Source organism: Colius striatus, chromosome 3 (assembly GCF_028858725.1).
Source record: "Colius striatus isolate bColStr4 chromosome 3, bColStr4.1.hap1, whole genome shotgun sequence".
Taxonomy (NCBI): Eukaryota; Metazoa; Chordata; class Aves; order Coliiformes; family Coliidae; genus Colius; species Colius striatus.
In genome coordinates, this window is record NC_084761.1 from 9,607,051 (window position 1) to 9,623,574 (window position 16,524).

The 16,524-nt window shown below is 46.7% G+C and overlaps 1 protein-coding gene across 1 annotated transcript; it reads right to left on the reverse strand.

The window, feature by feature from the left end:
* Positions 1–1,222: 1,222 nt before the first annotated feature.
* GPR139 (G protein-coupled receptor 139) lies at positions 1,223–16,265 on the reverse strand. The gene is made up of 2 exons (XM_061994001.1): positions 16,145–16,265; positions 1,223–2,157 (listed from the first exon to the last, which is right to left on the reverse strand). The coding sequence occupies exons 1-2, from the start codon at positions 16,263–16,265 to the stop codon at positions 1,223–1,225; spliced, it is 1,056 nt and encodes a 351-aa protein (XP_061849985.1).
* Between the last annotated feature and the right edge of the window lie 259 nt (positions 16,266–16,524).

The window sequence follows — 16,524 nt, forward strand, 5'->3', positions numbered from 1 at the left end:
CATGGCTCTGGGAGACCACGTGCCAAGATTGGAAAAGGAGAGAAATTAAGAGAAATGCATTTTCAGCCTTCCTGTAAAACTCTTCCCCGTTTTCCACCTTCAGTGTTGCTAGGATGCTGGTTTCTGAGTGTGAAGGAAGAGAAGTTAAGCTACTTTAAATAAGGTAAATATTTAAAAGCCTTAGTCCAAACTGATCTGTGTTTTTACTGCTGTTGGTTATTTAATCAATTTCTTTCACAAATAGGTTTTAAACAATTGAATGGCAAATCTGCAATAGGATGGCATAATGTGTCTGGAGAAAATCTTATGCTGAGGTTTTTATATGTTAATTCCTAAAGGCCTGAACGTGGGGGATAACTGAGAATATTAAGAAGGAACCTGAAGGCTGTGACCATTCCAGATCTCACAGGAGCAGCTTCAGTGGGAGCTCTGCATCAGCCAGGACTTGGCCTCACACTTGAGTCTTTAGACACCATAATCGAAATAGGTGGGAAAAGATGCTTTTGTTCTTGGCTCTAGAAACCTCCTTCCCTCCCTCCCTTGAGCTCCCCTGTCTTGGTCATGTTCTTAAATAACAACTTAAAACAAACAAATATTGGCAGCTTGCAGGATTGCTTTCCATGCCAAGGCTGCAACAGGTACTATATCGGTCCTTGAGCCTTGTTCAAATGAGCCAAAAAGAGCTTGTCACAGTTTGTGTCTCACAGGCTGCCTCCTGCATTGAGGTCATGACATCAAGACCGTGTGTGGTGTTGTTTCACGTCAGAAACATCACTTTTGGCAAGTGCACGTGCCAGAAATGGCACCTTCCACAGTACGCGAAAGCATCCGCTTGCTCTGTCGATAGCGAACTGCATGGTCAAGTAAGATCTTGCTGTGTTTTAAAAGGTTGTAATTAAGTGCTGTTGTGGCTTCCCCCCTCCAATGACTTTGCGTTGCACTGGTGCTGGGATACAGAACGTTTGAGTGCGACTGAACGCTAAGACTTGAACTCTGAAGCATATTCAAAATGCTGTGTAAGAGATGGAGGCATTTGCCTTCTCAATTTTCCTCCTAAAATCAAGTGCTCCTGTTTCCTCCCAACAGTCTGACCTGCTCTCCATCTCCCAGGGAAATGTAATCAAGTGACCACTCTTCAAAACATCCATTTCAGCAAGTTACATCCCAAAGATGTAACCACTTGAAAAGAACTTGCACCCAGAAACTCCAGCTATCGCCCCTGTCACGGTGATATCTTTATAGGCTTTCCATTCTTATCATACTGGTAAACAAGCATTTTGATGCAGTGAGAGTTGGCTGGGGAAATCCAAGGGCTGCTTGTTATGGAAAAGTTATGGTTTGTATAGAATTGCACAGGTTGCTTCTGACACTTAAAGAAGGCTTTCAGCGTGGCAGCTGCCATTGTGCGAAATCTTTTGCTAATAAAACAGTAGAGGAAGAAATTAATTGCAGTGTTCAGCAGTGCTAGCATATTGGCCACGTCTGACACGATATGTACCACCCAGCTGTTGTTTATAGGCGACACGTAGAGGTGATACAGTATCATGATTATTCTTGGTGCCCAAAGTATGGCAAAAATAGAAGTTATAGTAAACAAAATGGCTGTTGTTTTCCCCGTGGAGTACCCTCGGAGTCGGAAATTGCTCTTTCGCCGCAGCTTGTGGACAATGATGGAATTCAGGACGAAGAAGATGGAGCAGGGCACCAAGTAAACAGTAAAGCAGTGGATCCAGACAAGGACGTGATGCATTGATGTGCTTATGTAGTCTTCGATCCAAATGTTGGGCCACCAGTAGTAGGGGATGCTGGTCAAAAAGCAGGTGATATAGACACTTACGATGACTTTTCGAGTACGAGCGGGGTAGGAGACTGTGTGATATTTCAGCGGATGGCACACAGCTATGTACCTATCGATGGTCAGTGGAACCGTAATCCAAATGGAGGTGTGGATGGAAGAAAATTCCAACACCTCAATTATTTTGTCCAGTACCTGAGGCATCTGTTTGCTTAAGATGAAGTCTTCCATGAGGAAGTCAACAAAGACGATGAAGAAGAGAACCATGATGTCAGCAGCAGCTAGAGCTAGAAGATAGTTATAGGAGGACTTCTGCCTGCGAGCCACAAGTTGGGAAAGGATGATGACTGTCAAGATGTTTGCTGTGGAGACAGAAACCCAGAGTTAGGCTGTTAAATGTAACACAAGCTCTTCTGAGCACTTGATTGGAGCAGTAGCTTTGTTGAAGCGCTTGGCACTGTGGCCACCTTTAAAGTTGAAAACACTAAAAGGAAAACTACAGCTGGGTCCCTCAGAGAAGCTGAGAGGTGCTGGGGCGCCTGCCTGTGTGCAGGGAGACAGGGACAGCAGGAGGGAGAAACAGGAGAAAAAGCTTGATATCTCTCATTTCCCTCTTTGCTTTTTTCCCCCTTTTTTTTTAAACAAGTGACAAATTAGAAGGGTGAGGTGGGCTTTACAGAGCAATGTTTTGTTCCTTATTCAGCTGGTGGTGCCTGCCCGTTTTAGTTTTGAACTCCATCTAAACCTGGCTGAAATCAAAGTCCACCTGAATTAGGTTAATTCTCTCCTCACTGAATGGGATCTCAATCAAAAGGAGGACTTCTGGAGAAACGTGTCCTTAGCTCCTCCTGAGAGTTGGAAGTGCTTTCCAGCACTCAAAGTTTTCAGCTCCTCCCAGGATGAATCTCCTGTAATTCATCCATGCCTATCCAACCCACTCTCCTACAGATGGGCTCTGGGAAAAAGCATCTCCTCGCCACTGAAATGATTTGCTCCCCAAAGACCTGTTTGCTTATCCAGAGCTGCCCTTTAGAAGTCCTTCAACTGAAAGACATTTTTCCTCTGAAGGGATATAGTTGAGCCTTAAAGGGAATCCCGCTGGTTGCATCCCATGTGATGGATGTTCTGAGTCAGTCCAAGTGCAAACATCCCTGAGTCTCCTGAAAAAGCATCTGCTTGCAACAGTCTGGACACAATACAGACCCATCACCTAAACCACACCTTGTCATGTATTGCATGACACTTAAATAATACTGTGGTGAGATGCTGAAGTGTCTTGTCTCTGTTCTTCCACTGTCTGGTTTGCTTCAGTCTTCTAAAGCTGTGATTCAACTTAAAGATATGTTTTAGTGGCTGCTTGAGCCAGTGCTATAAGGCATGCTATAGGAAGGGCTAAGTGCCTGCTGTGGGTAGAAACAGCCCTTGCGGTCCCTGAGAGCTTTTCTGAAGCACTAAGGTGTAACCAGACTTAAACTATTTGCTCATGTTTACTAGAACCTACTGTGTAGTCTTGAATTGGGAGAAAAAAACATCCTATTATTCCTACTAGTAGCATGTCTGGAGTGAAACAGGAGAGATTGTTCCCATCAGAAGTTTTTATCACTTGGCTAGAATACCTGAAGTAGTGCTTAAAAATCAGAGATCTGGTTTACTGTACAAGAGACTGCCAAATGTTTAATAAGTGTTCTATAAATCACCTCTTCTGTGCATTTAGTGCTTCAAAGATTTCTGCCAGCTTTGAAGGATTTCCAAAAAAGAAAAAATCAACAACAATTGTAAAGTTTCCTTTAAATCAGAGAGAAAGGAAGTTGCTGACATTGGGTAATGATGACCTAGGACATATGTCCTACAACTGAAAATGCTGGCTTTTTAAAAAAACTGTTTTACTTGGCAGTGGAGAAAACTTCCTCCTTCATAAATGCCTTCAAAGCCTGCTGTCTGGGAGCAGATTTCTGCCACGGGGGAAATGAACTGCAGCAGAGTGAGCGATCTTGAGTAACAGCCCTTGTAAGTGTCACCTATTTTTGTATTAACTTCATATATTTAATTTTGTATCTTGGAACAAAACTAAACCAAACATGACATTCAGCTGACTCCTTGCCCAAATGAAAAAGGCATGATTTTTCCAACAGCATTGTCTCAAATCACCTTCAGGGGAACTTTCCCAATCGTGCCCTGTTAATGTGAATGCAACTGCATTGATTTCAGCACAAAGAAGACATGGGAGATGGGGAGGTGATACAGTCAGAACTGCTGTGTCATTTTCCACCTACTTGCTTGTGGAACACCTCTGTCATGCCCGCTGATGAGCCCTAGAGGTACAGTGAGTGATGTACTGTCAAGGAAATCCTCGAGCCAGAGCGTTTATCACGATCCTGCAGCCGCTGTTGGTTTTGGCCAGCCAGGAGTTATGTCTCAGCTTCACAGACATTGGATGTGACCCGTGAGGTTCACCTTCTCTTTAAATCCTTTGGATTTGACTCACTCCAGCAGCTGCAGCTGGAGACTGTGCAGCAAGAGGGGGCTGCGTGAGGACATTGGTCCCTACTCATAACTCTGGCCTGACTGTCAAAGGAACTTCTGCAGGACAGCTTGAAGCTGTGCCATGTCCAGCCACAACAGCCCTGCTCCCCACCCTTTCTGCCCAGTATGGAGGCTGTGCTGTTCAGTTCCAACCTTACTCCCACTTTCCTACAAGAGCAGGTTTACTGAGCAGTCCTTTCTTCTGTTACCCTTTCCCCCTTCCTTTCACGGGGATCCCAGCAACGGCAGTAACAGCATGTACTGAAATGCAAGTTACTTGTCTAATGCCTGTGAGCTTTGCTTAGTGAGCTGGATTAGAAAATTGATCTGACAAAGTACATGCAAGCTCTATCCAATTTTTTCTGCAAGCATTATGGTATCTGTATTGGAAACGCTTTTCCTGGGATCATGATAGGTCTTTTTCTGACTGGATGACATGAAATATAGTAATATCATTTACTTTGTGAAAACAGAGAAAGACTGGGGTGCAGCAGAGAATTGCCAGTATGATGATGTCTTAGCATGGGGTTTGGGAGTGTTTTTCCTGCTGCATGCTGTCTAGGGAAAGCAATGAGCTATGGATAAACATCAGTCTTTCACCCATTTCCTAGCTAGTGTTAAGTTGGTCCTTGGTGTATCCTCAAACAGTACCTAAAGCTCAGTAAAATGGGAAATGGATGGGAATACTGCTCTGTGTGAACAACCGTGTCCTTGTGCCAGCACCTCAGTGACTCCTGAGTGCCTATTCAGGGCCCAGCAAGCTCTCCTGTGGGCAAAAATGGGCTTACTATGGGTTAAAAGTGATATAAAAGCATTTTCAACTACATTTTGACCTTGTTTACCCTAATTCTTGTACTAATACTGTAGTCTATGATGAGGACTATGGCAGAGATGATGGAGATTAAAAAACTCTGTCTCTAATGTGTGTGAAGCTACAGCTGCTGGATAGGTCAGTGCCCCTAAAGTGTCCTGGATGGTATACTGCCCATTTCTGGCAGTGTTTTTGTTCTAGATACTAAGTAAAGATCATCTGAATTTGAAAAAGATTGATCACTGTGCTGGGAGTTGATTAGGGGATGACAGATGGGAATTTATGCCAGCGTTGCTTGCTGCAGTGCAGTATCCTCGATTTATAAATATCTGGTTGAGAACCAGGGCTTGATTAGGGACTAGCTGGCTGAAGCCTTGAGATGCTGCTAGCAGATGATGAGAAGCACCTGTTCTTAGTCTCAATTCTTTCCCTTTAGTCATGAGGATGCCTTTGAGACAGAGCACCTGAAACTCTGACACCTAAATGCTGTCGGTCCATGCTGCTCAAAAGGTGGCAACCTCCTAACTCAGCCAGGCTTTGTCATGGGACACATATCTTTTGGTATCTGCTTTGACTTACCTGATTCTGAGTACAAATTGTAGCATTGAAATTCCTGCCATTGAAGGCTCTACATATCTGAGAGGGATCATCCTTTAGGAGTAACCTTGGTTCTCGTGTGGATTTGGGTTTTCTTCCTGCAACAAAGCCACACTGCCTTGCCTGCAGAGCCTACACAGTCTTCTGTGCCCTAAAGGCATTTTTTTCCCCCCAGCTTCTTGTTCCATGGATTACAGTCACAGCTCAAATCGTGTCTAACCACGGCCTTTGTGGGGGATTCGCAGAGCTCCTTCCACTGACTATTGGCACTGCATGTGAGCTTAAGCAGGAGCAATTGTATCTGTCTAAAGAAGAAATAGGCATGTTTCTAGGCCTTATTTTGGTTTTTTATTGAGAGCATTTTGAGTGTACACAGCAGCCTGTGCAATGAAATAGCCTTTAGAACACAAGTGGCAGAGCTGCTGTGTGGGGAATAAGGCCTGCTGCGTGGTTCAGTAGTTCAGCATCATAAACTACCTAAATGAAGTAGCCACGAGTGGCGCTTACTTAGCGTGATAAACATTAGGTCACTGAATATAATGGACACCTTTTACGAACACAGTTGTTGCTAGGATCCCTACAAATTACTGTGCAATGCATGAAACTACTCTGCGAGCCTTGCGTTAGGTCACCTGACTGGCACGGAGAGACACGGCTCATGAACGGGACTTTTTCAGTCACTTCAGAAAGTGGTAGGAACACTTCCTCCTTGGATTTAGAAACTCTGAAAGTGTAGGTACAATATGCTAAAAATATATGGTGAAAAACAGGATGATGTTTTGGCTTGATGGGAACAGATGATTTGCTCTATGGTAGGAAGCAGATCAGACCACGGCTACTAACACATTTTTGAGATGAGGATGGCATTCATCCCTTTGTGTGGGAGCTCTCTGAGAAGATGTCAGTGGGTGATTTCTGATGGAACCTGCTTAATAGGAATTCTTGAATTTCTTTTAAATGCTGTGGCAATGTAAATGTGTTATTGCTGACTTTGGCTATAGCTGGCTATGTGGTCTTTTAAAATGACCCTTGGATGCTGTTTCCTCTGAAGGAAGATTGGGCAGTTCCATGCCTTCATTATACAGCTGGTATGGGTCAAACTCAACACCTACAGCAAATGGGGATGATGACTGTGAACAGCACCTGCTCATGGCTAACGTAATTTGTTCCTCTCTTTTACCATTATATCCTGAGACTCTTCCTTAAACCATTGTGAAAAGTAAAGAGATACTGTCTAGGATATAATTAGTGCAATACGAGTTTTTCCTTCCCTGAGAGTCCCTGTGAGGATTGATTTTTAAAATAAATTGATTAGTTGTTTGAGCACTGCTGAACAGCACCCACTCACCCTCGGGAAGGGAGAGCTGTCAGCCCCTTCTGCTGGTGCCTGCACCATCTCCCAGAGGAGGGAGAGGGATCTAAGCCAAAAATGAGCATTACAAAAGCTACAGCAGGCATGTATACAGGACTTCCACTGGAGGAGGTTTCACACTTTGGCTCTCATGTGGCTTGTGCTTAGAAATCCCACGTGCAAGGACAGACCATGCCAGCTCTGAGAGTGAAAGCCAACCTGGAGGCAGAGGTTGATCGAGCTCTTGCCCAGGAAAACACACTCCCCTCCATATGCAGGAGACCGGGTTAGTGGCTGCCAGAGAAAACACAGCATGGCCTTGCACTTGCAAGTCACGAGTGAATTAAAGAGTTAGTGTCAGAGGCCAGATTCTAACAATGAAATCTGGCCTCTGGGGCCGTTTGTCTCACTGACAGCCTTTATTAGCTGAGGCGGCTCCAGGGAAGGATGCAGTGAATGGGGTACTCTTTGGCTGGCACTAACCATCAGTGGGTCACAGAGGCCAGAGAAGGACTTTAATCTATCCCAAAGCACTTCCTTGCTATTGGAGGGCAGAGACACAGTAATGGTGTGGAGAAGTCAATGGCCAGTATTCATTTAGAGCTTTGCCAAGCACTCAGGCTTAAGTGCAGTAACTTGTCCAGCAGACAGGTGTAATTACATTGCGTTGTTTTTGGCTTTCCTAGACCACTGGAGTAGGATTTTTTTTTCCCCTGGTCCTTATGAAATAAGACTATTTCTGCAATATGAGCACACCTCAGATAGAATGCTATACAAAGATGTGGAGTGGTCTGGTACATGCCCAGTGGTGACACACGTGTGTAAATGCAACAGAGATCTGATTCTCCTCTTGTCATCTTCACCCTTCTTGTCCATCTTTCCTGAGCTGGACCTACAGTGCAGAAAGCCTCTAATGACTCTCAGATGCTCCAACCCTCCACCCAATGCCTTTCTTAGAGGCACCCACACAAGGATAGAAGTGTCTAAAGCTCAAATCTCAAAATCTAGCCTCGCATCGTACTACCAGAGCAGTAAAACTTTCTAAATTGGTGCTGGGAGGAGAAATCAGCAAAATAATGCGGAAATCATAAAAGGAATTTGGTTGTTCACACAATGTATCTGAACAGACGGAGATTTTCAAGGCAATTTGAGTGTCTCATTTGGCAGGTGTCTGTGGCTTCTAAATGTGGGCTGTCAGCAAAGTTTAAGAGGTCTCAAGCTGAGTAACTTGGGTTTGAGGATGACAAAACCATTCTACCATTTTGATACTAAATGCCAAAGCACTGAGCTAGGTGCCAAAGGTATTTGATGGGATGAGTAGGATGGAGGAGGATGTGATATCATAAGAGTATTGGCATGAATCCTGTACTGGACATGAATAATTAAGAGCATTTTACCTTTGATTGTGGTTTTAGTTAAAAAAAAAACAACAAACCCCAACATTTTGATGTCTTCCTAAAGCATTAGCTAATGCAATAGGAGCTCATGCTTCCAAATCCCACGGCCAAGCTTTCTCAGAGATGATGCCAGTTTTACACAATATGCAGGAAATTAAAGACTATGTAAAATGGTCAGAGTTTGGCTTTATTTCCCCCACGAAGAATATAGTACATCCACACTAGATATATCACTATTTGGTGTGCTAGTCTGAGCATTGAAGAAAACACACCTGGAAAGAACAAATGTTTGTGGAACGTCCTAGTCTGATGTAACTGAATGACAGGTATTTGTCTTGAAACCAAAAACTGCACTTATTCACACAGTTGATGCACCATACCATTGTAAAGATGAAGTTAAATGACTGTACATTACAGGGACTCTGTTTCAGGTGGTAGAAGAGAACAGTTTTGGTGAAAAAGATGTGTTCAGTGTTTTAATAGACAGACTTCTTTCCTCTTTCATAGATAAAGGGATCAAACTCCTTTTAGTTATCTCTCTACCTCTAATTTTGGTCCTACTTGGTTGCCTCTACTTCATTCCTTCTGCACAACCATACTGGTGTCATGGGGGGAAACCCAACACCCTCTTCTCCCCTCAAGTCAACCCCAGAATGGCACCAACAGCACTCCAGGCATTGTGGTTTAGGCACGTGTGTTTTTATGGAAAATGGAATTGTGTGCAAGGTCTCCTGTGTTTAGGGGGATAGTTTTGGCTTTGTTTCATTTCCTGGTGTCTCAAAGTTAATGGGAAATGACATTAGAGACTCAAAAAGACCCCCTGAAACAGAAGGTGATAGCTTTTGAGGGCCAGAGATTGCTGTGCACTTTGTAAAAGCAGAGAGGGTACCACGTCAGGACATGTCCATGTTGTTTGTTTGCCTACAGCAAATTGTTTTGACGTATGTGGATGAAGGCCCTCTCCTGCTGGCTCATTTCTGCCCCATTTTACAGAGGGGAACAGAAAGAAGAGAGAACTAAGGGGGTGGAAGAAGAACAGCAGGATATTAGACTGCCTAGTGCTTCTGAATGCCTTGACTTCTTAACAACTGGGGGCTCTGCATTACCCACCTACCGTGAAAACTGGCTGTGCTCTCTCTTTTGTGTCCTTGTCATTTCAAGGAAAAATTTCCTTTGGAGTTTTTCCTTCCTAATTCATTTTAGCAGCCTGCCATGCAAGGTTGTGCACTTCATAGTCTGCTGAGCCTCCCAAATATTGCACCTCGTTATCATTACCGCCCTGACAGCGTTGCTTCCTACTGATGTAGCAGAACAAAACCAAAGTTAGAAGTTGTATTCTGTAGTGGCGTTGAGCGATGTGCAATCCAGTCCTCTCCTGCACTAGCATGGCTTCAGCTACATGCTGCCTTGCAGGCTGCAAGGCTTCAGTGGCCACAATCTCCAGACACACTGACCAAACCTCAGTCCCTCTCATCTGCACACCACACTGTCGCTGGTTCTGTGCAGGAACACTGTAATGAATCTATTCCTTTTCATAATGATTCTTCTCTCCTTAAAGAAAAAGCATTCATTTTACAATAGGAAGTGACTCATTTGAAGTATGTTAGCAGCAGTTTTGCTCCCCTCTGTCCAACAGTGCTACTATAATGTGCTGCAGTGCCCTTCGGTTGCTCTGATAGCTGAGGAGCTAAAGTTCTGCCAATTTATTTGTCCTCCTCGAAGCAGAATGCAATGTACTGGCTTTGCATGCAATTCGGATTCTAAGTCAGAGAAAGTATGGTCTTTGAATAAAAGGGGGGTTGAATGGAGCCTCAGGAGGGTTTGGTTCGTATTCATTGTGTGAACTCTATCTAATGAGTGACAGCTGAAGAGAGCTGTTTTTTCAAGGTCATAACTCTGCATGTAACGATTCTCCCACTCATATTTTCAGATCTTCCTTTAGCACTTCTATTGTTCAGGTGTGCTGTTATGAGAGAGGCTATTTATTCAGGTGGTAGAAACGCTCTCTTTAATCAGAAGCCTGTACAGTGATTGCAGAAGAATACACTAAGCAGTAGATGGCAGGAATCCAAAACTGGTCAGATGCTGCTGTGTGCTGTATGTACACCTACCTCCTGCCTGCTTTGGTATTTACTGGGTACTACATCCCATGTGAGTTATCAACAAACATTACTACCTGTTCTCCTTCCTACTCGTGATACTAACCAGGTCACAGCTGTAAGCATAGATGGCAAAGCTCTTCAGGTCTCATTCCCCCTACGTTGCTGGGGAAGGGAGGGAACACAGCTGGGCTGCTGTATGGTGGTGTCTCAGATCAGGGATGCTCAGCCCACAGCCCAGCAACAGGACCTGCCTTACCAGGACAATGACCCTGGCTTGAATGACTCCTGAATAGCCCCTTTATTCCAAAAAGGCTCCAGAAGGACCAGTCCTCCATCATTTCAGCTTGTCTCTGACTGCACTTGCATGGTCACAGTGCAGATATTACACATCTGTGTGACAATCCCCAACCCCAGGAAGCATTGGGCTTGCTGTGTGAGGACAGACAGTCTGTTATCTGTTAGAGGAAGGTCTATAACAAGTAGCTCTCTTGACAATATGGTAAAATAGCAGGCACCCCTGCTGAGTTTATCTGTTCTTCTGCATCAGGACTATAGTTTCTCTCCCTCTGCATAGAGCCCACCAAGTGCACTCTGTGCATGGCTGGACTTTGAATGGCCTGGTGGATTGTCTCCATCTCCATGACACCTTGTTCAGCAGTAGGTCTGACAGGAAAGCTATCTGTTCCCACCTTCCAGCTGAGAGCACCTAAGAGTGTCCAGGCTGCTTTTCCAAGCTTGCAAAGTCCTGGATCTGCTTTTAGATCAGTGTGATCAGATTTAAGCAGAAGCTTAAAACACAAATAAAAGAAACATTTGTGGACCAGGCTCTCAAAGTTTGGAGTGGCACTTCCTTAGGACATGAGTGTGACTGTTTCCTCCTAGGGACGCTGTAAGGGTGCTGGGTATGTGCCTGTACTTTGTGTCACTGGGACATGACAACCCCTGAGTCGCTTCCCAGGTGATCATGCAATATGAAAGCCAGATTTTCCTCTGCCTCTCCTCATTGTTAGGGAGAGGAGACCCCTGGAAGCGTGGATCAGGCCAAGCTCTGGTCTAGGAAACAGCTGCTCTGTTAGCAGCCATACATGATGCCCTGATGGGGAAGGTGGCTGCATGCAAGGCAACTCAGTTGCCACTGCACCTTCTAATGAAGTAGGAATCGGGTCAGAGCCGGGTGTCTGCAGTGAGCACTACTGCTTTTCTGCCTGACTTTCCTGACTATAGCAGAAAGTCTTTGGTTTACCTGTTTTGTGCAGCTCTCACTGGCAAAAGCATGGACTGAGAGCTGGTACCTGTTGCTCTTTGCTTCATCAGCTTACCAGCCCTGTCCTGGATTGAATCAAAGCAATTTCTTCTCTCCCTCACATCCAAAACCACCTCTTTGGCATTTTCCCTCACTAAAGCAAAAATGCTTCCATTAAGCTTTCCTGCAGTCCCTCTCTTGCCTCACAGCTAACTGGAAGTGCTTCAGGGGTCATCTCTGACTGAAAGCCAAGGAGAGTGCAGAAATGGCAGAGCAGGGGCTGTAGAACAGCTCTGTAAACAATAAAGCCCCCACTCTAAATGGGAGTGTGACCTCACTTCCAGAGCATCTTCCTCACTCTGCTCCCCATCCTTGAACTGGCAGTCTCTCCCTGTCCCACACAACCTGCTCCACTCCTGGCAATGAGACTGCACACTTCTGAGACACCTTTGCACATCTGCACTCCAAACTAGTTTTGGAAAACAGTCTGTCTTGCCAGCCTTTGCTTAGAGGGAAAAGATCTCCAGTCCCAGCTGGTGAGAAGGCACAATCACCTCTGGCAGAGCTGTAGCCACCTCAGTGTGTGGTAGCTGGCATGCAGTGGTGCCTGTGTGGTTGCCTTTCTCTGCAGGGCACAGCCTGGCACTTGCCTCTGTGTGCTACTGCCAGAGCAGGGGTGAAGGGAGTTCACTTTGCTCTCTCGTCTCCACGTTTTTCACAGAATTGTTTCAGTTATAAAAGACCTTTAAGATCATTGAGTCCAACCACTAACCTCACACTGCCAAGCCCACCACTAAGCCATGTCCCTCAGCACCTCATCTACATGGCTTTTAAATACCTGCAGGGATGGGGACTTCACTATCTCCCTGAGCAACCTGTTCCAACGCTTGACAACCCTTTCACAAGATTCTCCTAATCTCCAATCTAAACTTCCCCTGGTGCAACTTGAGCCCACTTTCTCTTGTCCTGTCATTCATTACTGGGCAGAAGAGGTTGATCCAACTTGCTACAACAGGCAGTGTCTCCCCTCAGTGTCCTCTAGACGAAACATGCCCAGCTCCCTCAGCCTCTCCTTCTAAGACTTGTGATCCAGACTCTTCACCACCTCCATTGCTCATCTCTGGGCGCTGTCCAGCACCTCAGTGTTCCTCTTTGTAATGAGAGGCCCAAAACTGACCACAGTACTGCAGGTGTGGCCTCACCAGTGCCAAGTACAGGGGGGACAATCACTTCCCTGGTCCTGCTGGTCACACTATTTCTGATACAAGCCAGGATGCCATTGGCCTTCTTATCCACATGAGCATACTGCTAGCTCATGTTCAGCCACTGTTTTATCAACATCCCCAGGTCCTTTTCTGCTGGACAGCTTTCTAGCAACACATCCCCAAGCCTGCAGCATCACACAGGCTTGTTATGACCCATATGCAGGAATCAAATGCAGACTTTCTGGTACTTGCTTGAACAGGGAAAAGGAGAAAGAGCAACTGCTCAGAACAGGATCTGCTGAGAAGCTTGGGTTACACAAGGGAGGGGAAAGGATGTATTCTCTGCATGCACAATCAGGCCTGGCACTGCTTGGCCTCAAAGTGGAGTAGTTGAGTTAGTGAAATTTCCTTCAGATGCTAGAGCAGAAACGGCACAAAACAGTTAACTGGTTTCTCCTCTCATCAGTCCTTCTCCAAGACTTATGGCAAGGAATTAACCATTTCCATTTCAGCCAAATACTGCACCAATGCTGTATTTGAGGACAGATCCTAGGGAGTGTCTCCCTTAAATTCTTGTCAGTGTGCAAAGCTAATTACTCAGATGCCACAGACTTCAGGATTCTTTTTCTAACAGGTAGTAAGTGTGCTACCGCTACAATATCTGGTGTTAGAAAAAATCAGAGCATCTTCAAATTAAAACATAAAAACTCTTTTTAGTTCTCATTGTTCTTGCCCTGTACCACGTGCTCAACGAAGCTTGGCCATGTGGGTCTTCCCCTAGACATATGCAGCTTGTTCTTATCTCTGTGCAGTCTCGGGGTGAGAATCGTGAATTTCTCATGCACTCAGCATACTGTAGATGTGTAGTGTTTTCAGGTGTTAGTGCCAATGTTATCCTCAGATAATGTGCACTGAAAAAGCTAACACATTGATACCTGATGTAAGTCCACTGAACTCAGCAGCGCTGCACCACCAAATGCTTTGGCTAGTTCTGTCCAGTGCTATCACTGGTGCCACTGCTCTAAGCAACCCTTGTCTGATCCCACGGGAAATGCATGTCACCGTTGCCAATCTGGATTGTGCACTAATTTTAACCATGTTCTTAGAATGACAGCATTTGGTCTGTAATTACAATGTAGTATCCCTGGGGAGCTGGTACAAGTATGTGCAGAGCACTCATTAAGGGATTTTTCTTGTCTCTGCATGTAAGATTTCTCCTTCATTTCAGAGACATACAAGGATAGGCTTAGCTACAGACTGCTTCATGATAACTTCTTCACCTGATAATCTTGAGAGGGTCTTGGTCAGTTTCTAGGGGTCAGGTGTTGAAACCAGAGCTTGTCATTACTGTGGAGATCTGAGCAGCCCCTAAGAAATTAACAAAGAGGAAAGCACATCCTCATCTCTGCTGACTAGGTCTCTTCAGGTCAGTGCTGAACCTCACCAACGCAGAGACACTTGCCTATACCCTGCATCTTCTGTGGGTAAATATAGGGCTTAACTTTCCTGTTCTCTGAACTATTAGTCTGATCTATTAGCCAATCTTCAAATTTTAATTATAAGCCAAGGAGGAAGAAAAAAAAAATCTCAAAACTCAACAAAAAAACCCCTAACACAAAGAACATCAATTTATATGCAGAGTGGTAATTGCATGTGTGCTGCAGAGAGGCAAGCTTCTCTTCATATCTGATTAATTTTTTTCCCAAGAATTAATTGGTTTAAGAAGAAATTAAAGGGAACAAAACAGCTAGACATTGTAGACTATTAACTATCATTGCTGCTTGCCATTTCACATGGCACTTTAAATGTGTATCTGTACACAGACATAACCAAACTCTTGTGTTACAGTCTTACAATACTGATTCACTGTAGTGCAGCAGACTGCTCTAACTTTTTCCAGACTCATTCTGCCTGTCCTTGGGATCACCGTTAAGTTGCTGTGTGGCTGGAGGCATTAAGCCAGGCAGCAAGCCATGATGTTTGCCCCCCCAGGCTGTGCTGGGATGGCAGCTCTGCTTGCTGAAGCCCAGTCTAACCACACAAGTGGTGCTGCAGGAGCAGCTCCCTGCATGCCAAGGCATCTCGCTCACAGCCTCCGACTTCTCTGGGAAAAAGAACCTGCTCGGTCCTCTGCCTCGGCTGAGACAGTCATGTCAATGTGATGCTTGTGTGGCATCTGCACATTTTCAGCTGTGGATACCTGTGTGCTGGCAACAGTGCCTCACAGGTGTTCACAACCAAGCCTGAAACAGCCTTTCCCATTTGGGGTCTCCCTTGCTTTTCTCATCCTCAGCATCTCTGTATTGTCTTTGTCCCCTTTTTAAATAGAAAATATCGCTGAAGGTTATACAGTCTAGAGGTTGGTGCCTTTGAGAGGGGACTTTATCCCACGCCCTGTACTTGCACCCAGAGGTTTCAGTATTTCCATTGCCTTTGCAAGGCAGTGACCCCAAAGACTGTCCTGCTCCATCAGCTGCGGGGACAGGCTCCTTTGTAAGACAGCTGTCTGCCAGCCTTCTGATAGCCAAGTTCCTTACTGACGGCACGTTGCTCCTAAAGCCAGCCCTGCCCCAGGGAGCTAGCTGGAGATTTGCACCAGAAAAGCTCGACAGCTACGCTTTCGATGATGCCAGCCCGGCACGCGATCGATAGGGGACAGACCCGGCTGTCCTCGGTACCGCTCCGTCTTCAAATGCCCGAACTGATGATGGCAGAAACTTCACGACGGGCTGAGCGTCTCTGTGTCAAGTTCAAAGTCAGAGAGCCCGAGTCCGGGTGGGAAAGCGACCGCAGCAGTGCGAGGGCAGGCAGGGACAAAAGCCAGCGAGAGAGAAAGCGCGGGGACAGCACCGTGTCAGGCAGCAAAGATGCTGACTAAGAAACGCCCCTGTTAATCCCCACCAAGTAAGCGAAGGGACGGCTCCCGGAGCCGGCGGCAGCCCCAGGACGCCGCAGCGCGCTCGCCCCGCAGCGCCCCGCGGGCAGCTGGGCAGGAGACGCTCCGGCGGGCGCTGCCGGCAGCTCTGCGGGAGCCCCGCGCAGCCTCGCCCCGCCGCGGCGGCTCCCGGGGCATCCCGGGCACGGCGGCCGGCTCCCCGCCGCCCGGGGCGCGGCACTCACCCGGCAGCCCGAGGCAGAGCAGCAGGCTGTAGTAGACGACAGGTGCGTATCCCAAGCCGCAGCCATAGCGGTGGTGCGCCAGGAGGGAGCCGTTGTGGAGGTGGAGGTGGTTGTGCTCCATGGACCCGCTCGAGCCGCGGCCGCGCTGCCGGCGCTCGCTCCGCCGCACGGGCCGCCCCGGCCGCGCCGCCCCTCACACGCTCAGCAGCGGCGGCGAGCGCGGCGCGGCCCCCGCGGCGGGCGGCGGCACATGGCGCGGCCCCCGGCGGTGCGGAGCGCGGCGCGGCGCGGCCGGGCGGGGCGGGACCAGCCCGCGGGCGGGGCGGCCCCCGCCTCAGGCCGCCCTGGCTGCGGTACCCGCCGCCCCTGCGCCGCTCTTC